Source organism: Desmodus rotundus, chromosome 5, assembly GCF_022682495.2.
Source record: "Desmodus rotundus isolate HL8 chromosome 5, HLdesRot8A.1, whole genome shotgun sequence".
Taxonomy (NCBI): domain Eukaryota; kingdom Metazoa; phylum Chordata; class Mammalia; order Chiroptera; family Phyllostomidae; genus Desmodus; species Desmodus rotundus.
In genome coordinates, this window is record NC_071391.1 from 10,257,586 (window position 1) to 10,283,708 (window position 26,123).

General features: G+C 55.0%; 1 protein-coding gene across 1 annotated transcript; it reads right to left on the minus strand.

Moving 5' to 3' along the window:
• Nucleotides 1–433: 433 nt before the first annotated feature.
• Nucleotides 434–25,715, minus strand: P2RX3 (purinergic receptor P2X 3). The gene is made up of 12 exons (XM_024577760.4): nt 25,415–25,715; nt 18,497–18,632; nt 17,996–18,067; nt 17,634–17,697; nt 17,076–17,169; nt 16,686–16,763; nt 16,048–16,189; nt 15,394–15,530; nt 3,472–3,565; nt 3,141–3,206; nt 2,465–2,542; nt 434–2,043 (listed from the first exon to the last, which is right to left on the minus strand). Exons 1-12 carry the CDS (start codon nt 25,531–25,533, stop codon nt 1,930–1,932), a joined length of 1,194 nt encoding a protein of 397 aa, XP_024433528.2. The 5' UTR covers nt 25,534–25,715; the 3' UTR covers nt 434–1,929.
• Between the last annotated feature and the right edge of the window lie 408 nt (nt 25,716–26,123).

Here is a 26,123-nt window from a genome sequence, read left to right on the forward strand (position 1 = left end):
GAGACGAGTTAGCTGTCGTTCCTGCCGACATAACCCTCAGCCCAGGGCACAGAAGCAGTAACTTGGTTCGGCTGCAGGGAGGATAGCATCAGGCTCACACTCGTGGGCTCACACACTTGCTAGCAGCTCACCAGCTGCTGATGTGCCTGCAGGCAGACCAGGCAGGCCTGGAGGAAAGGGAGGGGCTCAGGGAGACGGTTTCTCCAGGACACAGCTGTCTGGCCTCCTCCTCAGAGCACATCCCTATGTCCCCAGCCTCAGCCCAGCCTCCTGAGACCTGCGGGCATGGGGATGCCTGTGGGTCTGGGGTGGGGAACACAGCACCGCCTTCACTGATGTCTCTGCTGACCGCATCTCCAGACATGGCTGCCCCTGGGGAGATGTTATGCCACCATCCTGAGGATGGGGCTGGGGATGAGGCAGGGTCGGGGTTGGGGGGGGGGGGGCAATGGGCATCTTGTGGTGGAATCTTACCCCTTTTCCCCCTGAGGTGGGGTGGGGCCTTTGTAAGTGCCCACAGCTTGATCCTCCCAAACCACTCCCAAAGCAGCCCCCCACCCACCATTCAGCTTGTTTCTGCTAAGAGGTTGTGGTCACGCCCACCCTCCAGGCTGCCTGGAGGCAGATTCCCCAGGAAGCAACTGGAACATATTCAGGGCTCCTTGCTTGCACGAGCCCCTTCTAACACCTAATTTTATATGAAAAGATGCCCCGAGTTTTCTATGCTTCAGGCTTCAGGGAACCTAGCTGTACCCTAGGAAGGGGGAAATGGAGGCAGGGGAGGACATGATGCCCTCCAGAGCCCTTCCAGCCTCCTGTCCTGTCCCCTCCCTGAATGCCAGGACACTAACTGTGAGACAGTCATCGTCCCTCTCTAGCCTCGGGTCACTCATCTGTAACAGGACAGCCAGACAAGATGGTTTCTGACACTCTTTAGTTTCTGATGTGAGAAGACTGACCACCTTAATAGGACCCTATGGGGACAGCCTGGCTGGCCAGCTGCTCACGGGCACTGGGACTCACTGGGGCCTTGTCACCAGTATTGTAAGGAGGACAAGCCCAGGGCCTCAGGCCCCGGAATCACATCCGCCCTGGATGGCCAAGTCCGCCTCCTGCTGGGACGGGGCCCAGCTGTGTATGGGTGTGTGTGGGCCCCAGGGAGAGGGCATGGATGCCCTGCCCTGGTCTGGGGATGCAGATGTGGGGTGAAGTTAGGGACATCCACTGGCAGTCTCACCTCCTGCTTCCTTCTGGTGTGGGGACCCATCCGAGTCAGAGAAAGAGACCCCACCCTACTGTCTCACTGGTCTCCCCTAAAATGGGGCCTGAGTTCCTGGGGCCAGCATGAGGCTTACTCTTTATTACGCTGAACCTAATCATGGTCAGGGTGGAGGAGGATGAAGCAGCAGGACGGACACTCCTGTTCACCCTTCTCTTGTGGGGTGTGAGCAATGGAGTTAGAAGGACCTGGGTTCAAATCCCAGCTCTCTCACGGCCTGGCTGTGTGGTTTTGGGCAACTGCCTCAGTCTCTCTGAGTTTCAATTTATGTTCAAAACAGGGAACCTAATATCTACCTCATAGGAGTATTCTAAGGATTAAACGGGATAATGTGTGTGAAGTGCCTGGCACTTGGTAGGCCCTTGTGGCCACTCGGTATTACTATGACTATGTCTACTCTTCAGAAGAGGGAAGACTCAGGGGCTGCTGCCCAGAAGGGTCCCGGCAAGTAGAGAGGGCAAGGCAAGGGGTGAATGTGAGACTGAGGTCTCAGCAGGGGCACCAGGAGGCCCAGACACCATCTGGGATGTGGCCTCCTGAGGTGAGCTGCAGAAATGAGACCCCCTCTCTCCCATCCCCCCTTGCCCAGTGTGGCCTCCTGTTGGGGGGCCTGGAGCCCAGTGGTGAGTGTGGGGCCCTGGGCTGAGGCCCTAGTGGCCTATGGAGTAGGCCCCCGAGTCTGTGGACTGCTTCTCCTCCGTGGTCTGGTCACTGGGGTACACTGGGTTGGCCGAGGCAGTGACCTTCAGCGTCGTCTCGTTCACCTGCAGGAGGAAGGCTGGCATGGTTCTGCTCCGACTATGGGTGGGGACTCCCCTGGGCAGACTCAGCATGGGGCTAGCAGCCTGGCCTTTAGGGGACTGACACAAGCCTGTGTGACCCCAAGACGCCATCCCTATACCTCAAGGGCAAACAGAACCCGGAGCCACGCCATAGCAGGATTTGTCCTGCCCAGAAATGGAGTGAGGATGCCTGGATGGGGACAGTGAAAGCAATGACCCAGAGTCCCCATAGTCCTTACAGAGCCCACTCTGGGCCAAACTCCCTCTTGTCTGGACCCCCAATGTGCACTGAGACCCAATGAGCTTCCCTTCAGAAGCCCCCAGAAGGTGAGCCACTGAGCGTCTTGGGGTCCAGCGCCCCTCCTGCCTTGTCCCGCTGCCTCTCGCCTCACCTCCCACTCACCTCCTCAAACTTCTTAGCTTTGTACTGGTCGGCCCCCTTGAGGAAGTTGAGCAGGATGATGTCACAGAGGACAGTCCCCTGGAGAAGAAGGAGAGGCAGGGCAGGCCCTGAGCTGCCGGGACAGTGGGCAGGACTGGCCTGGGGCACACGGCAGGTCAGGGGTGGGGACAGTCCTCCAGGAGATGTCTGCCTGAGGTTTCCTCTTGGAAAAATGTCCAGGGGCTTTGTGGAATGTCTTTGCGACCTACCTTCCCAGTGCCCGGGGTGACGCCAGGGCAAAATGCAGGGAGGGGACTTGGGGGGAAGAAGCAAAGGGCCTGAGAGGGTGGAAGTCCCTGGGAGCAGGGCTCATCCTTTGTCAAGGTGCCTCACTCCCCACCCCGCCCTCATGGCGAGGATCAGGAGCCTTGTAGCAGGTGAGGCCTCCTGCAAGGGGAGGGCTGCCAGGACAATGAGCTCTCCATGACTGGAGATGTTCACACAACGGCCTCCCTGGCAGCAAGGTGGTGGAGGAGACTGAAGATCTGGCAAGAGGCTGGGCTTTTCACTCTAGGCCGAAGCAGAGCTTACATGGGTCACCACCCTGGCTTACCTGGGTCCGTTTCCTGCCCACCCCTACCAGCTGGGGCCCCATCCAGACTGGCTGCCTGCCACAGCCTGGAGGGGCTGAACTCACCACTCCCACAGAGGTGAAGGCTGCCACGGAACTGATGATGGTGGGGATGATGTTGAACTTGCCAGCCTGTATGTACAAAGACCAAGGTGAGTGGACAGAGAATCCAGCAGCAGGGCAGAGGTGAGGCCAGAGGTTGAGCTGGGACTCCCAGCCAGAGAGAAAGAGGTGCAGTAGGCCCCGCCCCTTCATGGTGTGGAGACTGGAGGTATGACCAGCTGATGGTTTCAGAGCTGGTCGGTGGCTGGACCCTGTCCCCCAGAGGAGCCTCCTGTGGGCCCAAAGGTGGTCTGGGTTTCCTCCCTTCCAACCCCAGCCCGGCGCAAGGACTTACATTCCCGTACACCAGCACGTCGAAGCGGATGCCGAAAGCCTTTAGGAGCGTGCGGTACTCACTGCCGTTTTCCAGCTTGTAGTACTTGGCAAACCTGGAGGTCAGAGGCAAAGCTGGGTCCCACGGTGGGCTCCTGTAGGGTCCTCTGGAGCCCACGACTGTCACGTACCCCACAACCCTCACAGATGGCTTGGTGGGACACCTGCCACTGTCCTCCCTGTGTGGTTGGCTGGCCCCCTGCACAGGCATCATCTTGGGGCCTTGTTAAAAGGCAGATTCTTGGGACCCATCATGACCCCATGGAACAACATTCCTGTGAGTGGGGCTCAGGATTCTGCCTTTGAAATAATTTCCTTCAATAATTCTCGTGTGTGTGGAAGTTTGAGCCAATTCACGCTTCTTCCGTTCTGCAGGCTGGGCTCACTGCAGGCGCTGCCCTCTCCACAGGCTTCTCAGCCCTCTTGGGTTCAAAGCCCGGCTCTGTCACTTAGCAACTACCTAATGCTAAGAAGCGAAGGCTTGGAGGAGAGGGGCTGAAAACCGTCTTCCTGAATATGGTCAGTGATGGCCCGGGCACGGCAACAGAGGGCGTCCCGGGCCAAGGCAAAATGGCCTAAATTCAAGTTGCACCAGCAGGAGAGGAGGTTGGACCCTAAAAAGGAAGGCATTTCTAGAAAGATAAGAAGGTCCAAGAACATGATTCTTCAAGGAGGTTTTTAAGGAATTTGCAAAAGCAGTATCTGGCACAGGCAGAGGCTCCAGGAAGCCTACACCGGTGGCTTTCAGGTTGCCCTGAGGCTGAATATGGAGGACCTCCGTCTCTACAGCACCTTGGACAGAGCACCAAAAACATGCAAATCTCTCACTGCGTGCCAATAAGCAGCTAGGTGAGTCCCAGCGAGAAGACACTGGTGACCTGTTTTATAGGTGAGGGGACAGATGGGAAGTAAATGGCCTGAGCTAGGATTCTTATCCACACTGATGGCTCCAAAGTCCCTGCTCTTAACCCTAAACGGTCCTGTCTCTGGGTGCTCTGTAGCCACGCCGGACACAGGAAGCCTGGCGCCAGACCTCAAAGCCCTTCTACATTCTGTGCTCTGTCTCCCACCCCTGCAGAATCCAGGCCTGGAGGGGAGAGTCTCCCTTGTCTGAGATGTGGCAACAGATGCCCATGGGCACTGGGCAGGGGTGGGAGGGCGAGTTGCAGGGCAGAGGCTGGACCGCGTTCCTGAAGCCTGCATTCCTGGCCACAGGGGGCAGCCGTGAGAAACGCCCTGACATTGACCAGGAGAACAGATAGTCGGCATCCTGGGCGCTGCCTTGCAGAGCGAGCGCTGGCTAAATTTATCTTGAGAAGGAATGTGAAGGGAACAGGGAGAAAAACCAGAGCGGACTTGGTTGTTCTCCAGCACCTGCCTTCCAAGAGGCAATAAGCATGATAAGATCATTATCTCACCCACCACCCACCCTCGGAGGAGGCTTGGCAGGGCCTGGTTCTCTGTCTGCCGGGAGGGAGAAGGAACCCTGAGCAGTGGGGGAGGGAAGGGACGAGCTGCAGACACAAGGACCCAGAAGCCCTCACTTTGGCCCTCCTGGGTGGTCAGAGGGGTCACAGAATGCGGCTCAGCCCTGTGGCTAAGACGGGCTTGGTGACCCCCAGGTCTGGGTTACCCTTCCTCTTGGCACACAGCTGGACCATGTTTCCCAGACCCCTTGTGTCCAGCTGGGGCCCCGTGACTAGTTCCTGCCCACGGAATGTGAAGGGACGTGGGGTCTGCGACCTCTGGGCTGAGGAGTGTCAGTGCAGTGGACCTTCCTCTTCCTCCCTTTCCTCTTGGCCAGCTGCTCAAGGGCCAGGGGAGAGCTCAGGGCCAAAGGAGCCACTGAGTCAACAGGTGGCAGGAGCCCAGACCCCTGGAGGCTGGTGGAGTGCCCCGCCCCCACTGACCCACAGTGTGCTGTGCCAGGAACACGGAACCAACCTTTGTGTTAGCCCCTGAGATAGGGGTTGTTTGTTACAGCAGTTAGCCATATCGACCGTTCCAGGCTCCTGCAATTTTACAGCCAGGAAGCCTGAGTTAGAGAATGAGTCAAAATTGGAGAGTCATTTGAGATGAGAGACACAGAGAGAGAGAGAGAGAGAACTCCAATGACGTTGCCCTCCTAGGAATAAACTCTCTGAGTAAGTTCTAGAAAAGATCTAAGTGTGATCCCACGTCTGTCTTTAACTAGCTTTTGACCCCACGCAAGTCACTCAATCTCTCTGAGCTTTTTACCTCAACTGAGAGGTGCGCATGAGGAGGACCGGAGGAGGGACTGTCCAGACATAGTAATTAGAGCATGATATAGTAAATGCTTAGAGCATGTCTCTGTTCTTTCTTGTCGCAGGGGCAAGATAAAGGGAACTAATGATTCCTACATTGCCCTTAACCGTCGCACCTCCTGCCTCTTGGAGGTGAGGGTATTAGCAGTAACAACAGACAACTCATGCTGGGTGCTTACTATGTGCCTGGCACCGTGCTCAGAGCCATCAGACTCAGAGAGGTTAAGCGACTCGTCTAAGGTCACAAAGCCAGCAGGCAAGGGAGCAAAGCTGGGAGTCAGCCTCAGGCAGTGCAGTCCAGCAGCCCAGACTCTTAGCCAGCGTTTCAGACGGTTCTTTCCGTTGCCTGGTTTCTGTTGGGTCCTGGCTCACTTCTTCCAGTTCTCCAGCATTTGTAGGGTGGGTCTCGCCACCCGCAGTCATTGGCTGGGAGAACAGGAGGGGTGGGAGAGCCATGGAGTGTCAGGAGAAGGCCCCCCAACCTGCTCATCTAGAGAGGGGGAAAGGCTGAGCTACACCTGCCAGGCCTGATTGCTCCCAAATGCTCTGATTCCCACCTCTCTAGCTTTGGTTTCCTCGGTCGGGAAACGGGGCTGGGTACAATGACACCGCCATTCCACACCTTGCCTTTGCCACCCTCCACCTGGCCCTGCCACCCTCCTGGCCTCGTTTGCAGAATGCCCTCACTGCCCTGCCCCCCTCTCGCACCAGCCACACGGGCTGCTTTCCTGTAACTGCACACACTTCCCAGACCCAGACTCTGGGCGGCCTTTGCCCATGCTGTTCCCCTCCTCCCCACTTCTACCTTGCAAACCCCTATTCATCTGTCTGGGCCCCGCTCAGGGACTTCTCGTTCTTTCAAGATTTAACAAATATTTAGAGCGCAGCTACTGCCTGCCAGGCACCGGGCTAGGCACGTGCTGATACCCCGGCAAGCTCTGCTCTCATGGGAGGGAGAGAAATATTAATCACGCCAACCCATAAGTAGCTACAATTGGACTTCAGGGCTGGGAAGGAGAAGCGCACTATTTAAGAGCACAGCCAAGGAAGAAATTTGGCCTAGGCTGGCGGGTCAAGGAAGCCTTCCTGTGAAGTAACACTGAAGCTAGGCTTGGAGGGTGGAGAGTTAAAAGGAAGGAAGCCAGCGGTGGGGGCTGCTTTCCTAGCCGAGGGGAACCAAGCCCGCTCAGGGAAGGGTAGGCATTTCTGAGGAAGCAGAGAGACAGCCCTGCCCCCTGGTCCTGGGAGGATGGACACTTAGGGAAGTGGCAGCGTCTGCTCAGCCCCAGCCCAGTGGGCAGAGCCCACTTGTGTGCGTCTCCCCCCAATTCCACGTGCACTGATGTCACACTTGCAGCTTGAAACTGTCCACGGTTGAACATTTACACCACAGAAATCGGCGAACACTACAAACCCAGATTTTGTTTTCTTTTTCTCCAGGGGGCCCGCTTCCCAGCGCTGAGGCTGTGAGGTCCCTCTGGGCTACCTTTTCTGTCACTACTAGGGTCCGAGTCTCCTACAGTCCCCCACCCCAGCAGACCACGGTTGATAATCTGGACTTTTGACTGCAAGCCAGCTCCCATTGTCTCTCTTTGCTCAAGGGCCCCACACACTGAATGCTTGCCGGAGGAGTAACTGAGTTTTCAGAGATTCCTGACATCTCCCAGATTGAGTTTAGCAGTGTTGGCCTCCGGGTTTCCTCCCCTTGACTCTGGCTTCTCCAAACGCACCCCGCTCTTCAGGTGGAGCTAGTCTACAGTGGTAACGACAGCTGTTTCTCTCCCAAACAGAAAACATCTGGATCTGGCAGCTGGCTGTGTGGGAAAGTGGGTGCTATTGGTTCCCACACGGGGACCCAGCCTGCGAGAGGGGAAGCGGGGGAAAAAGCAGGGACAGTTGTATGTGGAGCCCTTACTCCTGCTAAGCACCACGCTAGAGGCTTCCACACCCGTTGTCGCTGGGCCCCCCAGCAACTCTGTGGGGGAGCCAGTGGTTTAGGACTTTGAAATGAGCCAGTTCTGGGCTTCAGTCCTGGTTTTGCCACTTGAATTCCTTTACATAACCTGGGGCAAATTACTTCACCTCTCTGCTCTGAGTTTCCCCGAACGTGAAAGGGAGGTGATGGCCGTACCTGCTGAGTGGACTTGGTGTGTGGCTAGATGAGAAGGCTGAGCACAGTGCTGGGCAAAGAGCTTTGAGTATATTGTCCAGTGATCCTCAGGCAGCACGGTCAGACTTGACAGGCTGGAGGAGGCACAGCTGGGATCTGAACTGGGCCACCTGAATCCCAAGCCTCTGCCCACCCCCTGCTGCTTCCCAGCAGAGGAGCTAGGGAAGGAGTGTCCTCGTGGCCTCAGGGGGCAGGGAACTTGTGAAGCAGGTGCCTGTGGAAACACCTGAGCAGGTGTGACTGCGATCATGCCAGAACCACCAGAGGGGACAGCAGAGCCAGAGCAGGGGGAGGGTGGGAGAGGGAGGAGCCTGGTGGGGTGGGCTGCCTGCCAGGGTTGGGAGGGCCACCTGAGTTTAGACATTTGAAGGAAGGGGTGATTCTGGTGTGCTGGCTACTCTCCACAGCGGGCCGGCGCCTCTGGTCTCAGGGGTTTGGTCAATGCGAGGACCGGATGGGGACCAGGGCAGCACAGGAGTGGCGGGGTGCTTCCTCTGCCCACTGCTCCCTGCCTCCCCTTAGTGCCTGTGGCGGTGTCACCCTGGCTACCAGGCTCCCATTCCTCCCGCTGGTGGGGGGAGGGGTGGTGAGAGCGTCCCACGTGGTTAGGCCCTGGTGACTCAGCTTCCCCGTGTGTGCATTTCTCCACTCACCCCAGCTGGGAGTGCTTCCCACCAGGGACGCCTGTCCGTCACCCGTCAGGACACCCCCAACACGGGGCCTCATGGAACAATTCTCAGGCCTGACGTGCGCGGAGACACGTTCGAGTGCGGGGGAGTGAGGGTGTGGGGGTGCGTGCGTGCTGCCAGAGCCGCAATAGATAAAACATGAGTAAGTGCAAACGTCGATTAGCATAATAAATCGTTCGTCAGGGTTGCCTCCACGGGGCAGCCTTGAAGCTACTGGTAGTCTAGTCTATAAATAACAGTCCCTGCCTCAGCAGCCTCCCTTTCCGAAGCCCTCCCCCAGAAAACTTCTTGCAGTGACCAGACTTTTAGAGCCTGCAGGGGTCTTAGAGATTATCACCCTGAAGCAGCCAATTTTACCCAGGAGGAAACTGAGGCCCGTGGGTGGGGGAACGGGACTTGCTCAAAATCACACTGAGTGCTTGTGTCAAGGCCTGGAACGTGGCCCACGGGCCCCTGACCCACAGCCCAGGCCCTCTCTGCTTTATGTTTGCTTCACCTGAGTTATTCTTGGTTTTCCCCAGCACAAAATATATATTTTTGGTATAAACATGTTATTTGGGTTCAGGTTTATCATTCACACTAGGTTAAAACGTCCTTGGTCATAGGAACTGGTCTGTTCACCTCTGTATTGGAAGAGATCCTCACAGCCCTCCTCACATTAGCCACAAGAGTTTTCCCGCTACTGCCTGATTACCTCCAGTGACAGGGAACTCACTACCTCTAGGAGCGGCCCAACTTCAGCTTCGGGTAGCTCCCACCGTTAGAAATGCTTCCCCACGCTGAGCTGACATTTGCAGCAGGTGGCAGCCCTAAACATTTGCTGAATGGAGAAGGGTTTTTATCACGATGTACAAATCCCTTGGAAGCTCTCAGACATCTGTTTAGAAACGATCCCATAGTGGTGGAAACTCCTTCCTAAAGCAGGGACACGCAACTGTTACAGCAGCAGGGAAAACAGCAACGCGCTTGAGGGGTTCGGGTTGGACTTGCAAGGGAAAACTTGGGCCTGGAATTGGGGTTTCCAAGTGAAGGAGGTGGTGTTCTCAGCAAAGCTTTCTGCCTGGTGGGAAATCATCCTGCTAGCCGAAATATACTTTTACAGTTGATTTTATACTGATAGGAAAATATCGTCTGGCAGTCTCATAGCATGGGGGGTGGGCAGCATCCCTGAACAAGCTGGGACTCCTCCTGTTAGAGAAGGGCCCCAAGCCATATTTATTTACTTATATTCTAGGAATCCAGTCAACCTCAAAGACAGACATTTCAAAAATGGTTTGTTCTCGATCCTTTTTTAAAAAGACATATCACTACTAGTGTATCTTCAATGAGGCAGAGAAAGACAGGTGGAAGCAGAGTTAGGAGATGCACCTGAGAGCCAGGTTACTAGCTGTCTACTCCAGGGGGTAAGGTTTTTGGCCTCAGTTTCCTAATCTGTACAATGGGGGTGGGGGAATCACACTGTCCTGTCTGGATTCTGTGGTTGTGAGCACAGAGTCTGGAGCAGACCGCCAGGGTTTGGGTTTCAGCTCTAGCGGTATTTGCTGGGTGGCCTTGGGCACAAACAGGAAGCGTCTGAGCTTCCACTTTCAGCTACACCATTCTCTCTTCACTCGATGAGACAGATAACCCACAAAGAGCACTTGCGAAATCCTGGCTTGCTGGTAAGTGCTCAGTGAGTGTTAGTGGATAGTTCCTACCCGGGACGCTGGTGGTTGTGAGGATGCGGTAGCCATACAAATTATAAGGGGCTGTACAAATCCAGGATCGTTCTCATTGCCTCTCCCACCATGCAGAATTCAAGCAAATAGGCCCCATGAAAGCGGGCCTTCGAGTGCTTCTGCGGTGAGGATGGAGACGGCTGCTTTTAACACTCTCCTATGGCTCCTGGACGGAGAGAAACCCAGATTGCGGAAGGGGTGATTAAAGCCAAGGGCGCACTTCGAATCCTTCTCTGTCAATTGGCCTAAGATCTCGCTGATCTGCACGTTTCCGCGTGGAAGCAGCTCAGCTGCCAAATCTCAGAGCTTTGCGAAAGCTGCTGTGGGTACATTTCCAACGCGGAGCACTCACCACAAACACCTACAGCACGAGGAACATTTAGCAGCTGAACAGTGTTTTCTGTCCCAGACACTGGGGGAGGAAATCCAAAACCGCATTGCCTTTTAGGAGCAGAGCTGTCTTAGGCGCTCTCAGAGTAACAAGAATCAGACTTTGCTAAGTACACCATTTTGCTTCTCTCTCATCATTCCAGTAGTTACTCCTGGGTTTCTCTCTTAGAGCTGCATATACATTTTTTTTCCTTTTTTTTTTTTTTTCTTATTTTGCAAGAAATGTGATGGCGGAAGGTTTGCTAGAAGCAGTGGGATCAGGTCCCTAGGTGTGAGTCCTGATGTTCCTCTTAATCAGGCTGTGCAATTTTGGGCAAGTCTCAAAATCTTTCTCAGTCTACTGGGGGGTGGGTGGGGGGTCGGCAGTGAGCTGTCAATCCTGTCAAAACACGTGTGAAAGGGCTCTAGGGGCTCTTAATCTGAAATCCTGGTCTAGGCTTTAAAAGGTCTTCAAAGTCTGGAAATTTTTTGACACATAGATATAAATGAAAAGAAGGAAACTGACCACACTGTCTGGGATGTTAATTTCCTGCAAGGGAGCAGACAGAAGTGAAGGGAGTTTCTGCACTCTTACTCTGTATCTGTCCATTTTCTTGGAGTTATTACTCTGAGGAGGTATTTATATACTGTTTGTAGAAATAAAGTATCTTTTAAAAAAGAAATTGCCTGCAGCATTGCTCCTGGCTATGAATATGTGCATTTTTCTTGGGCAATCAATGGTGCATGCTTTAGTCGGGGGTGGGGGGTCACGGGAGTGTGTAGCAGAGTTAGAGACTTTCAGAAGTCAACGAAAGTCTGTGATTTCACGAATGACAGTTGTTAGGGCTGGTACTGGACATCAATGCTTCCCACTTCCTTCCTCACCCTGCCCTGGGCGGTCTCAGCCTGAGCCTGGCTTCTGGCTGCTGATGGGACCCACCTGTCCTATCCCAGTCTCTGGGTTCCAGTAACTGCCACATGCCCTTGCCCCTTCAGACCTGGGCAGCCGCCAGTGTCCAGTTACTGCACAATCCTTTATCAAACTCTCCTCAAATTACCCAATTTGCATGTGCCATCTGTTTCCGGTTGGGACCCTGAATAAGACAGTATTTTAAATCTGTCTTTGCGCCCTCTCTGCCTATACACTCACACACACCACGTCTATTCACTGACCCTCTCACGCACACGCACACACACTCGCCGGCTCCCACAGCGGACATTCACAGTCACTCACAGACACATACCCACACTACACACTCACCCTCAAACTCACACCCACAGACACACACCCTCACTCGCAAACTCACACTCACCCACAGACACACACCCTCACTTGCAAACTCACACTCACCACTCACCACAGCGTCTGCTCCCAGCACTGGGGAACGCCGTGTTCTGGGTAAAAGCCTGCTCTGGTGGGCTGAGGGTCCACCCGCAATGCAAGAACCCTGTCTGCCTTCACCTGCCCACCACTGGCCTGAACACTCGTGCCAGTTCCTATTTTTAGGAAGGCTGCACTTCATCCATTACTAATGCAGACAAACGCACCGATTGCACACTCTCAAGGTACTTGGAAAGAGGCTTCATAAAAATACCATATTTGAAGAAAAAACACTAGTTAAAGCGGCCCCTGGAATCTTTAACCATGCAGAATAAATAGACTTAGAGGTAAAATAGGGTCTTTCCACCAATTTTTAGGTAGGTAGGAATAGACAGAAACCTTCTGGTCACACAAAGACTCATTCAGATGGACAGCACCAGGGACTGTGGGCGGTGTTGAAGGGAGACACATTTTGGCTCAATACAAGGTCACCTTTACAATCTTTGGAGGCCATCTGGTGACAGTCAGGCCATCTTAGGAAGGGGCTCTTTGTCTAGGGCTGCGTTGCAGAGAGATGGATGTGGGGGTTGGGAGCAAAAACCCTCTAAGGTTACCCCAGGATGCACGCCGCTGCCCCTTTGAAGTTCCTACTTCCTCATTTGTAGAATGACCACCTCTGTCTGGGTGTCTCCAAGGGATCTTCAACAACTATAGATTCTGTAAATCTCTGATTTTGCAGGCAAAGAGCCTGGAAAAATGGTGGGGGGGGGCGGCGGTGGAAAGGGGCTGCGGAAGTAATTAGTGATGGAAATGCGAATCTCTAGCCGCCTCTGGATGTCTGAGTTTGCATATTAAAGCAGGGCTGGATCTGGGCTGAATGATTCTACTCCCTCCAGAGCAAGAGGCAGCAGACGGTAGGACTCTGGGAAATCCTGGCCTCTGTTGGAGAGGCCAGTGAGTTTGTTTGGGAGACAAAGGCTCTGCACCGGGCTGCCAACACCTGCTAGTTGGTTAGCCTTCCTGGACCTCAGATTCTTCGTTGGGGACCAAAGTCTCAAGCACATAGACAGGTTTACCTGAGGATTAACAAGTGCCAATGTCCCTAGCCTTCCTGGTTGGGGTAGGGACCATCCAAGAAAACACGTCTGCGTCTCGGTTCCCACGCTCATTGGCTCTGTGACCTTGCAAAACTTATATAAATCTGCGAGCCTCGGTTTTCTCCCATGTGAAGTGGGGGGATGGTAGCAGGGTGGGGGGCTGCAGGTGCAGAACAACGAACCCAAGCACTGAAGACAACTTGCACTCAGGGCACCCAGGGTCGTGACTCCTAACTGGGAGCTCGTGGGACACTCGGGAGCAGCATACATTGCGCCCATCACCGGCTCCACCCTGTGGTCCACGCTGACCTTGGCTGTGGCCCTTTTCCTCTCACCCCAGGATTCAGAAAGGTGGCTCATGCAGGCCCTTAGCTTAGCCTTGGGTGTCTGTGTGGTGTCAGCCGCTTGAAGGCAGCATGCAGGTGGGTGGCTAGGCATTCAGGGAGCCTGGGTGGAGCCCTCTGCTTGCCAGTGCTATTCCTCTGGAAAGTCTGTGAAACCATGCAGATCAAACTGGGCAGCTTTGCCCCTCCTATTCCGGCCTGGAGGTCTTTGGCGAGGGGTCAGTCAGGTGGGGCCCACACCTCTCAGACGGTTTCCCTAGGCCCCCCGGGGAAGTGTGCTCACAGGATCCTTAGAACCCCTCTGATCTGTCTCCCCAAACACGAGCCTATGCAGGACCGGGTCTGCCTCATGTGCGGTGGGGCACAGGCCTGGAGTGCCTGCGGGCGACGCAGCTGGAGATGAAGAACTCCAAGCCAATTCTTCTTTAAGTGAAAGCCATTGTTCTAAAACCCTATGACACTGCTAGTCGGGGTCTTCCTAATAGTTACAGTTTCACACACTTTCTTGCCAAGTAAGTGATTTGGAGGGTTGAAGAATTCCCAATGGCCAGAGAGAAGTTATGAAGATGAAAACTTGCCTTTTAGATCATGAGAATTTTATTAATATGTTACTATTTTAAGCCACCATACAAAATCCTTTGTATTGATTTCAGTGTGATGTACCCGACTGAATAAATATACCAATTTCTGCCAGGGAGCCAAACAGTATTTTTAAACTACTTTAAAATATGTGTTGTTTCCTATGATTTTTTAAAGTTTGGAGTTGATTATGAAAGCACTTTCAAATTTTTAAAAAATTCTTTTTTCCAGAGATTATACATGCATATTTTAAACTATTAAACATAAAGCTTAATGGGGTGGATAATTACTTTTTCAAGTTACAAAGAAAGGTTAAAAAAAGGCAAAATAATTTTTTTTTTGCTTATGTATGTTTCTTTGTTGGAAAGTACCACTACAACAAAGAAAATTTAACTATTCTTTAAACGTATAACTGAAATATATTCTTATATGGGTTTTTTTTTCTGATTACTGTCTATTTAGCCAATTAGCCTGTTTAGTATATAACACAGTGTCCTTGGGGCTCTGCCAGGATCTTCAAAAATTAAGGGAAAAACAGAACAGAGAGCTAAAGCTTTTCAGACATTGGCTGATAGGACCCTCAAGATAATAATGACACCATCGCCCTTTCATGGATGGGGAAATTAGGAGGCAAGAAGGTCAAGGGCTTGCTCAAGGGCTTTCAGCTGGTTCCAAATAGCTCAGCTGGTGTTCTTCTCTTTCCTTTTCTTCAAAGGGGGAGGAGGAGTTGGGGTTGCCTTGCATCTCGAGGCCATTGGGAATATCAATTAGACACTATTAAAGACTGGTTTGAGATCTACAATGGTTTGGAAAGGCCCTGAAGAACTAATGACCATTGTAACTGTTTGTGACTCCAGAGAAATTTCCCGGTTCTGGACAGAAATACATTTCCATCTTGCAAGATGATACCAGCGGTTGCCCTTGCTTTTTGGCATGAGAACCCTTAGGAACTGCAGGCGGAGGAGGAGGAATGGGGCTGCCGAGGACTGACTGAGGCACATCACAGCCTTCCGAGACAGAGAGAACAATGGGCCCAGAGTCCCAGAGCCCAACGTTTCAGGAGCGCGGGGGCCGTTAGGCCTCACCGCCCTCCAGAGCCTGAACCCTTGGCAGGGCCCCTCCCTGCGGCAGGGGTCCTCCTCTCACAGGACGGCCTATCCTCCCCCCAGAGGCTGTGGTTGGAAAGTCCTTCCTAATTTTGAGCAGAAGCCTGATGAGGGAGCGTGGGACCTTTTCTTCCCAATACACATCCCTGCTTCAGGAGCAGTTCTTTAGAACAGCCCTTGCCTCCTTCCCCTGTGCCCCAGGTTACCTGAAGTTGTAGCCTGGGGAGACGCTGCTCTTCTGAGAAACGCTGTCCAGTCGGGTGAAGGAGTATCTGGGGATGCACTGGTCCCAGGCCTTGTCTAAGTCGCACTCCCAGCCGATCTTAATGCCCAGAACTCCGCCCTGGAGAAAGGGGCCAGGTTTGAGCGCGCCCCCAGCCCTCCAAATCTCTGTCCCTGTCCGGGGGCGGGGTGGGGGGGGGCGTGATTTCTTTACATTTTCTTGGTAGAGGACGCAGGTAGGGAGAGAGAAAAGGGACTTGTCTCAGATTTGCTTAGTTCAGAAGTACTGTAGCTCAGAGGGAGAGCCCTCGAGTCTCTAAGTCCCCCTTACGGCATCTTCAGCCCCTTCCTTGCCACACGGGAGAAAGTGGCCACGGATCCACAGCGCCAAGGCCTCTCTCTCTGCCGGTGAAGTGTGAAGACGGGAACGGGGACGGGGCTTGGGGGAAAGGGTGAGGGAAGGGAGACCACTCAGGACCGGCGGCCGAATGGGAAGGGTTCAGGAGCCAAGCCAGAGGCCGGCCTGGGATGCCCCCACCAGGTGGCGCTGTGTCCTGGCCACTCGCTCCCCCAGCACCCCCACTGCCCGCTAAAGGGTCCCTCCCTCTAAGCTCCTGGAAGAGTGTCTAGGTCCTCACCGTGCTGGCCAGTTTGGCAAAATCCTGCCCCGCAAACTTGACCACATCCCCCACACGCAAGATGGGGCAGAAGGGGGCTTTGTCAGGGTGGAAGTGGCAGGTCTTCATGTCAGCCGCGGTCAAATTGGGAAGCAGGTTTCCCCTGGCGGGTAGAGAGCGGAGGAAGGAAGAAAGGAGAGAGGTGGGGCCTAGGGGTAAGGTGGAGACAGGCCTTCACAAGGTTTTCTCCAGCCTTTCGGAGTCTCAGGGCCCCCACGTTTGGGGCGGGGGCGGGGAGTCTGAGACCTGAGCTCTTGGACGCCCACCATCGCCCTCACCTCTGTCCCTGCATCATTCTTGTAACTCCTGCCACCCTCCCTCCCATATTTGCGGCGTGAGTGTCCATGTTGAATGTACCCCAGCTCTCAGGCTGGGGCTCCTGGGGGTGGGGGCTGGTGGAGGAACTGGCCCCAGGGTCCACCTAATACTTGCTGGTCAGGGCTGGCTGGGAGGTCGGGAACAGGAGCCCTGGGGAGACGCGGCGAAGCTGGGGAGGAGGTGGGGAGACCGCTGTGAACGGGCATCTCCTGTCCTCTGGACAAGAGGAGGCAGTGCTCCCCGGAAGTCACTGCCTCTTGGCTTTGGGGAGGAGGACTCACTTCTCAAAGTTGAAGAGGGGAAACCGGATGCTGTTCTTGATGAAAATAGTGAAGTTCTCGGCTTCCATCATGACAGGCCTGTGGGTGAGAACAGGAGGGAGAGGAAGGGGGACAGGGGAGCTTTCACCTCCAGGCCCACCCTTCCTGGCGGACAGGTCCCAACAGGCCCATGGTCATGGCCTCTCAGGGTCTGAGGGTCAGAGGGACGGGACCGTTGTCCGGGAGATGAGTCAGGGAAGGTGCTCTCCTGAGGGCACTACTGCCCCAGGTGGACACTATGGGGTGGGGAGGGTGCCTGCAAACCCCCAGGAGCTCAGAGACGTGGAGCCCCACACAGTGGCGAGGGAGAGCTGGGCTGGGGTCTCTCTTGCCGGCTGGCCAGGCCCTCACATTTCCACCGTGTCCACCTCGGTGGGGCACCAGCCCTGGATCTCACAGGTCCGGAGCTCAGAGCTGTAATTCACGCAGCGGCCGGTGAGGATCCCTGCGAGGGGGGGAGATACAGTGCTGTGTGCTGTCTGGCCCTTTGCTGAGTCCTTTCCCCACCCCACCCCTCCTCATAAGAGATGCCCCCAAACATACACACTTAGAGGGATCTTGCAAGTGGAGGGAAAGGACAGGCCGGGCAAGGGAGGCCTGCTGGTGTCACATGATCCCCGCAGAGCTCTCTCCTCTCTTCCCCAGCCCCTGGCCAAGCCAGAGGAAGGTGACCGTCTCCCTCTTACTGGGTCCCCATGTTCTCCAGTCACAGCATGCTCTTTTTCGCCTCAGAGCCTTTGCTGCCTCTGCTCGCTCTCTCCCACCCCGGTCTCCCACAATACCTCCTGGACGCCACTTGCCACCAAAAAGCACGTCTGTCTGTCACCCCCATCCCTGGGCTGGGAACTCCTCTGAGGGTCCCAATACCACTTTGGGGTTGTAAGAGGGTGGGGAAGGGGCTCCACTCACCCCCACCCGGGAAGCGCTCAGGCCTGCACTGGCTGTCTGACACACAGCGATACTTGTCCTCACTCTGCGGGGAGACAGGTCCACAGGTGGGTGAAGGACCCTGGGACAGCCTTGGGGGAGCCCCTTGTCACCCACTGCCTCCCCACAGCTGGTGGACTCTGGAGGGTGGAGGTCGGTGCTGGGACACAGCTCCAAGGTGGCACCTTGAACCTCTGCTTACACCCACGCCCCTCCCTGCCACCACTCCCCCTCCAACGTTTTCTTCCATGACCTGCTTCATCCATCCATCATCCATCCTCCCTCCCTCCCTCCCTCCCTCCTTCCCTCCTTCCCTCCCTCCTTCCCTTCCCCACTCCCTCCACCTCTGGGCAGAATCCTTGCATCTGGTTTTCAGTGACAATCATCTTGGTGATGATGACAAAGACAGAGGTGCCCTTAGGAGACAAATGGAGAGGAAAAAAAAGTGACAGCGCCCATCTGTGAGGCGAGGACTACTTTATCCCCACTCTACAAATGAGGAAACTGAGGCTGTGGTTAAGAGATTTGGCTAAGGTCACAGGGCTAATCAATGGCAGATGTGGGGTCCAAACCAGGCCCTTCCAACTGCCTACCTGGCCCCTCATGCTCCTCCCCCTGTGTCCTTGATTACAGGACAAATTGTGGCAGAATGAGAAAGGATGCCTTCTGCAGCACTACAGAGGGCAGGCCACCCCCCTACCCCCCTACCCACCAGCGGCTGGGGAAGGGGAGCTCTGGACCACTGAGGCCACAGAATCTGGTGTGGGAATCCTATCGGCATCTGCTCCTCCAACCTGCCCAGGGTCTGAGCATCTACACAGCAACCTGACATAGGGGGGTCATACCTGGGGAGGGGTCACATAATCAGACACATCCATGACTCTGTTGGCGTAGCGTCCAAAACCCTTCACCTTGGTTACCACGGAGGACTCAATGGCTGTGTCCCGCACTTGGTACGCCTTCTCATGCAAGAAAACCCACCTGGGCAGGGGAGCGGGATGGAGAGCAAGAGAGAAGGGTGTAGGCCCCTCAGACAGAGGCGGGGGGGGGGGGGGGGGGGGGGGGGAGGGGGGTCGCCTTCCTGTAGGGAGGCCCATGCTGAGGGTGTGGGACTTCACAGTGAGCGCTGGTTTGGCTTAGACTACCGTCTCCATCTTTCCTCCCATTTCTTGCTTAAGGAGCATTTTTAGACTTTTTTTTCCCCCTAATTGTCCCCCCGCCCCCATGAAATTTTAATACTATACACACCAGTTTATGCCTTGTACGTGTATTTGTGCTTGACACAAAAAAGTGAGATATATTCTTCAGGAGCCAGTGTTCACCCTTTGAGGGCGCTGTCACCCCGCTGAGAACACATCATCACTCCTGCTGCTGCTGAGGCTGGGACCCAGACAGAAAGGGCAGAGGGTCTTAGGCCTGACTTTGCATCCCAGGCCTCGCTCACGGCGGTATCCTAAATGCCCGCATATAGTAGGTGTCCACTAAACAAGTCAATGACGATGCTTGGGAACTGGGCACCTGGAAGTCTCCATCTGTGCAAGCATTGGGTGAAAAGGATGGAAGAGGAAGGAAGGGGCAGCAGCTGAGCAGGTAGATGGAGTAGGACTGGGGGGGGGGGGGGGGGGCGGAGCCTCTAATCTTATTTCTTGGGTTGTGCTGCCACCTGGTGGACATTTACCTGTACTAGTTTCTTCCTGCTGCTCCCAGCCATGAGGAACCCTTCCCTTCTTCCAACCCCACCTGTCTCCCCAGACTCTTGCAGCCTCCCCCAGCAGCAAGAAGGGACTGCAGACAGCTCTTCCCTCTGCATTTCTGTGAGGTGCCCACCTGTCCATTAGAACTTGCCCATCACAGCCCTCCAGGCTCAAGCCACGTGGCCTCACTACCACGCTGCAGTCTCATTTTCCTGGACAGCACACCAGGAGGCGGATGCTCACACTGTGCCCATTGTACAGATGAGAAAAACTCATCAAATATATGTAGAAAATGCTGCACACTCTCAGTTTTGCAGAAATACTGGTGATGTTTTGTGGAATCCGGGAGCGTGTGCATTTGGGAACTCTGGGTTGGGGCCATTTTGGGGGTCTCCACGCTGACCAAGGTGGTACAAGGTTGGAGAACCCTATCAGATGAAGATGGGCGGAAGGAACTGGAGACGGTGTGGGGCAAAGAAGACCAAGTTGGAGCCTGGGACGCCGCTGAGGGCAACACGTGGGCTGGCGGACTTTACAAGACGGGTGTAGGGACTTCAAGCTCAGGAGCTTTTGTGGGCTGTGGGCGGTGGTGAGCGCCACAGGCCTGGGAGGTCTCAAGAATCCTGATGCCCACCTTCCAGGGGCAGGTCAGATGGGATGACCTTATGGGGTCCCCTGATGTTGGAAGGTGCTGGGGGGAGCAGCTCCTGGACTATGCGGGGGATCAGGCATTGGCAGGCCGGGCACCCGCCCATCATGTTCATTTGAATGCAGGCTGACATTTGCCAGCAGCTACTTGTTCAGTCTTCGGTGAGAGGGTTCAGAGTCACCCCATACCAGGCCTCCCTGGTGCCTGAATCCTGCATGCTCTCCTGTGGGAGAGGACAGGTGGAGTGCCAGCCAGCCCTGCCAACCTGTCACCTGTTTTATTGTTTCAGCCTTACAGCAAGCCACCTGCTGATTTATGCCCCATTAAGAGTGGTTCACAGGCTTGTAAAACACTCTTACGAACACCACGCCTCTGTGAAGTCCAAGGCGCTGTGAGCTGTACTTCCTTTGCACTTTTCTTCCCCCTCTTTTTTTTTCCTTTTGGAAGGGAAGCAGGGGCTCATCAAGGTCTTGTAAGGAAGCGTGGCTCACATAGAAATGTCGTCTGCTGTCTTATGTCCCAGCAGAAGAGAAGGGAGCATCTCTGTTGCAGAAAGCTACCCAAAGGAGCGTTCTTCGCTCATGGCCTGGGGCCCTGTGGGGCGGAGGCAGGGAGGTCTCCGGCGGGCTCTGCTCCCAGCTGCGAGGGGTGCTGTCACCACTGTACACTCACCTGAGTGGACGTCACAGCCACAGCCCACCTCCGGAGCCGCAGTGTGCCTGGCCACAGGATGAAGACAGCTCTGAGCACCGACCTGACGACATGGTTTCCTGAGCTGCGCCCCCCCACCTTCTTTAAAGTCCAAGAGCATTTGCTGATGAGAAGCAGAGCTCAGATTAGTATTATCATCCAATCAACACAGCACGCCGAGTCCTATATGTGTGAAGGATTTATCGAGTCTTCACCACAGCCCAGTGACACGCCTTGTTATTATCATTGTGCTGCAAATAAAGAAACCCAGGTGCAGAGCGGTGTGCCGACCGGCCGAGCTCGCACGTGGGTTCCAACCCAGGCAGACTGCTCACAGCTTCCTCACTACAGGGTTTCCGCCTGTGTCCCAGGTCAGGGTCTGGCCCCCTGCACTGGATCCATGTCCAGCTGGTCCCTGACAGTCACTAGGAAAAGCACCTCCTAGCTTAGGAGCATCTCAGAAGGAAGGGCCGAGGGCTTGGAGGAGCAATTAACCAATCTCTTCCCTTCCCTTCTTTCCCCCCTTCTTCAGGGCTCCTTCTCGTGCCTGGCGGGGAGAGGAGAGGCCACATCAGAATTTTCTGAGTTAAATAACAAGTGGAAGAATTCAGTGGCCCCGTGGGGCTTGAGGACGTCACCAGGGCAGCTCGATGTACGGCGATGCTTCATTTCCAGAACGGAGGGGCCGAGTCTGTCTCCAGAGGCCGGGCTGAGGCGATGGGGCAGGACTGCGCCTTCAGTTCTTGGCATTGACTCTGCTGCTCTGACTTATTTTTTTCTCATGTTCCTGGTTTATTATTTATAGAGCGGAAGGCGGGTGGCAGCTCCTTGGCAGGTGGGGTGTGCAGGAAGGAGGCCAGAGCAGTGTCCCAGCACCCGCCTGTCCACCCCCAGGGAGTCAGGGAGGAGGCCAGGGTGTGGGTGTGAGGTGGTGCGTTGTGTGTGCTGGGAGAACAGGGGTCTCTCAGGAAGGCGTGAGCTGGGCGGAGGGAAAGGGGGAGGCCTGAGGGGGAACCGATGCAATAATGATAGTTACCATCTATTACTGAGTCACCCAACTCGGGCAAGGCGCTGACATGCAACTCCTCCTGGCCACAACCCCCTGGGAGAGGCATCCCTAAACCCATTTTCCAGATACTGTGACCGAGACTCAGAGACGTCCAGGCCCTGCTACTAGCTGGTTGGTATCAGAGTGAGGCTTGTAGCCAGGGTCTCAATGACCCATGGTCTCCCTGTCATGGGGCTGAAGTCGGGGGGCGGGGGGAAACAAGAACAAAAGCCACTCCTCTCTCTAAACCTGTAAGATGGGGTTTGGACAGGTCTTCCCACCATACTGTCACCTACTGTGCTGACAAGGTGCCTCAGGGTGCTACCCTGGGCTGAGAGGAGGGGATGAGGGGCCAAGAAGGTTGAATTCCAGCCCTTTTATTTAAACCAGAGCAGCTCCCCATTCTAACGGTTTTGTGGGCATGGTGAGTGTGTGGATTGGGCCTTGTGGTGGGGGGAGGGCAGGACAGGGAGAGTGGGGCTGTGATGGGGTCAGAGGCACCATCTGCCACCACAGGTCCTTCCAGTGGACAGAGCCTCAGAGGGCCAGGATCACCGTCCCCACTGGTTTGAAGAAAACAACCTAAGGCCGTGCACCTGCCAGCACCCCAGAGACTCAGGCCCCATAGTTCTCCTATTTCCTCCTCAGGTCCTCACCGGAACCAGAAAAGAGGCTGGCTCTCAGGAAGTCCCAGCCCACAGAGGAGACTGTGTTACCCCCTGGGCCCAGGAAAGACAATGGGAGAAACACCAGGTAAGTTCTGGGCACAGAGAGACCCATGAGGAAGAGGTGTCCACCACAGATGGGCAGATGAGGCTAGAGGTGGGGGTGTTCTGTGCTGCCGTGAGGGCGTGAGACAAACGGCTGGCTCATATCACACACGTCCTAGGTAAGGCTGCGCATCTGGTCTACCGAGAGGCAAGCTGTGGAAGAGACTCAAGTATTAGCTGAGCATTAACACCAGAGCGTTAGAAGTCCTTCCAAAGTCTATTGAGCACAAGCCACCATACTCTCTCTCCATAGGGCTGTCAACCTGTTAACACGTTTTCCTGCATGCATCCCTACCTGTTTCCCACCCCCTGGCATACCAGCCAAAGCAGTCTTCCCAACTCAGGTCTCATCACGTCTGCCTACCTGTCTCTCTCAGTCAGTCTCTCTCGATCTCACACACACATACACACACGCATTAAAACATTTTGGTGGCTTCCCGCCCATTCCTCTTCTGAGGTCTGGCGTCCAGCTGGGGTCCTGCCCCCATCTTACACCACCCTCCCATTGCTCCCTCCGCTCCAGCCATAGACACCTTCTTTTCTTCTCCCCATTAGCCAGGCTCTTTCCCTTTGCAGAGCTGGGTTTCTCTGCCTTGAACTCTCCCTTCCCTGGGTTGCTCCTTCTCGTCCCTCAGATCTCATCTTAAATGCCCCATCTGCAGAAAACCCTCCCTAGTTCCTGGCCAGGTCAACACACCTCCATACTGCTACTCTTAGAGTGCTGTGTGCCTCTTCTTCGAACCCTGAACCCCAGTTGAAATTTTACACGTGTTTGCAGAGATTATTTGACTAATGTCCCTCTCTTGCACTATGTGCTCCATGAAGGTGAGGACCCTGTCTGCTCTTGCCCGCCGTTCAACCCTCGGTGCACAATGCCCGGTATGAAGAAACGCTCACTCACTTTTTGCTAAACTAATGACAATGGATTCAGGAAGTCCTAATGGCGCATGAGCCCTTGCGCAGAGATGGGGCTCAGGCGGGGGGCTGCGCTGCGGAGTGCACTGATGTAAATGGGAGGAGCTGCTCCAGGGGGAGCTGTCAGGCTGGAAGATGGATGGCGCTGGATACCAAGACGCCATCTCGTGCTGGCTCGGATGGGCCAGGCCCCAGCACCGAGGATCGAGGCATCAGACGGGATCACGATGAGGGACAGACAAGGGCAGTGTGGTGCTGAGCAGGTTGGTCCAGGAGCCAGCTGTCTCTCCCCACCCTCCTTCCAACTCCTGCCTGGAGCCAGCAGAGCTGGGCCAGAACAAGAATGTGCTGAGGCAGCTTTTGGCACTCACCTGGACCATCATACCATCTTGGGGCTATGTATAAACAATCACAGCATCACATGTGTACCTGAACATGAATCTTTAGGAACCAACTTTGAGCCAGGCTCCAGAGATGCAGACATGAAACATTTCAAACAGCTCACAAAACCTCAAACTTGAAAAGGAACTTCAAGGCAATTCCATCCTACCCCAGAGCTTGAGTCCCTCCTCTAATGTCCCCACGAGCAGCCCTGGATGTACGGCGTGCCTGCAACATCCACACGATCGAAGCCTGCTGGCCCTCACCAAGCACTTCGTCCATGTCGGCCCACCTTTCCACACACACCTTTGTGCCCTGCTGCGACCTTCAGGCGAGGAGCCCCCTGCCCCCCACGCAGCTCCAGCCCGCACGCACACAGGATGCCTCCTGTGACTTGCTCGAATTAACTCATGACCGCTGTCAGTGGCATGCTGTCTGACACACACAGACCCATTGTCTCAGAGAACAGCGTGAACTAGAGACCTGCACCCCAGGAAAGAAAACCCTGCTCGGCCTGTGTTTCCTGGTGCCCGACAGTGTGTGCAAGGGACCATGAAGAGGACAGAACCCAGCCTGTTTCTTCCCCAGCCTGTTGTGTGTTCGGTGGCCCTTTGTGCGTGTGTGTGTCCACATGTGTGAATATGCATGTCTCTCTCTGTGTGCGCATGTATGTGGGTGTGTCTGTGTGACTATATGTCCGTGTGCATGAGCTTGCATGTCTGTGTGTCTGTGTATGTGTGTGTGCATCTGTGCATGTGAGCTGGGGTGCCTTAAAGAGCTGGGGGCCAAGGGGGGTGTTTGGACCTCGCTGGCTTTTACGCATCTCCCAGGTTGGGTTATGTGGTACAAAGTCAGGTAGAAGTAGGGAATTTAGGCTTTCTGACAACGGGGAGTATTTCTGGCTTTGTGAGGAGGGACCCTACCCCATGTTCAAAAAAGCCGCTTTTCTCCTCAACAGCCTTTCCCTTTAGTGTTTCTGGTACCTGTGTTTCTCCCTCCCTCCCAAGGAAAAGATCCCCCCGTTTTGTCAACACTCCAAGAGCATGGGCTACCCTCCTTCTCCCATTCTCTCCTACCCCCATGCCAGGAGGGGATTCCCTGTCCTAAATCGGGTCCAGTTCTCTCCGTCTCCCCCCAGCTGCTCTCCCTCCCACTCTATAATCAACCTGTCACCATCTCTGTTGTTTCAGTGCCTTCTGTCCCCTTCTGTCCCTCTTGTCTTTTTGAGACCTCAAAGAGTTGACTGAGGTCAATGGAAAGATGTGTGTTTGGGGGTCTGTCTACTCTCTGGTTGGGGTGGGGATGAGAGAAGGGAGAGGGGAGATGCTCCCCTGGGACCTGTCCTGGCGGAGGGTACTGAGGGGCAAGGACTGCCCTCGGGGTGTGTGCCTAGAGACCACTCTCCAACTATGGAGGATTTATGGGCAACAGAACTCTTCGGACCAGATCACTGATGGGAGCGGCACAGGCTGGTCCTCTGGACATGATTCCACCAAAGAGACTGTTTCCCCAAGAGAGGAGAAGCTTAGGAAGCTGGACAGCAATACGGATGGGAGAAGGGAGTCAGGATGCCAGGCAACCCTCCCCTTCTGAGACCTGAAGGGCCATAGACTCACCCCACAAAGTAGGAGATGATCAGAAGCTGAACTGCCCGGTTGATGATCCCAATGGTCCAGCTCTTCACAACCACAGACTTGGTGGTCTCATAGGTGAAGAAATCCGACATGCAGTTCATGCCGAAAGAGTGTTCAGGGGCTGCTCAGAGGGACCCAAGGATGGCCTCAGGAGGGAAGAGGCTCTCAGGGAGGGAGACAGGGATCAAGGAGTCCTGGAGGGAGCAGCTTAGAGGTGCTTATGGAATGGGGAGCCTGTTTCTTTAAGTCAGGCAACCCTAGCCCAGTGCCCAGGCTCTCTCTGCTCTTGACACTCTGGGCTGCCAAGAGTCCAAGGCCAGGGCGGGGGACCCCTTTTTGTTCGTCTCCACCCCACTCCCCTGTGATGTCACGGCAGGGGTGGGGTCTCCAATCCCAGGCTCCTGATTGCCTGGGATCCAGCTAGTGAGGGCCCTCTGGGACTCATGTTTTATCTGCATTCCGTCTACCGTTTCTGTTCTGTTCTCTTATGCTGCATCTTCATCCAGCTCACCAGCTGCTTTATGCACTCCTAAAAGCCCCTCGCAATGCCCCACCCCCCAGCCACCTAATAGCTTGTCTGCTCTGAGTACCACCTTCACTCCTGTCTTTCTAAAGCCACTCAGTTCTGCAGCCATCCCCGCCTTTCCCAAGTTGCCTCCAGTAGAATGGGAGAGGGGAGGGACCTCCAACA

Coding starts and splice junctions, on each gene's coding strand:
- P2RX3 (XM_024577760.4), bottom strand. CDS start 25,533: ATGAACTGCATGTCGGATTTCTTCACCTATGAGACCACCAAGTCTGTG. Junction 17,698..17,995: donor TGCAAGGATTCTGCCCAGAG/GTGGAGGGAGTG, acceptor GTCTCCCCGCAG/AGTGAGGACAAGTATCGCTG. Junction 17,170..17,633: donor TGAGCGCTTCCCGGGTGGGG/GTGAGTGGAGCC, acceptor CCCCCCTCGCAG/GGATCCTCACCGGCCGCTGC.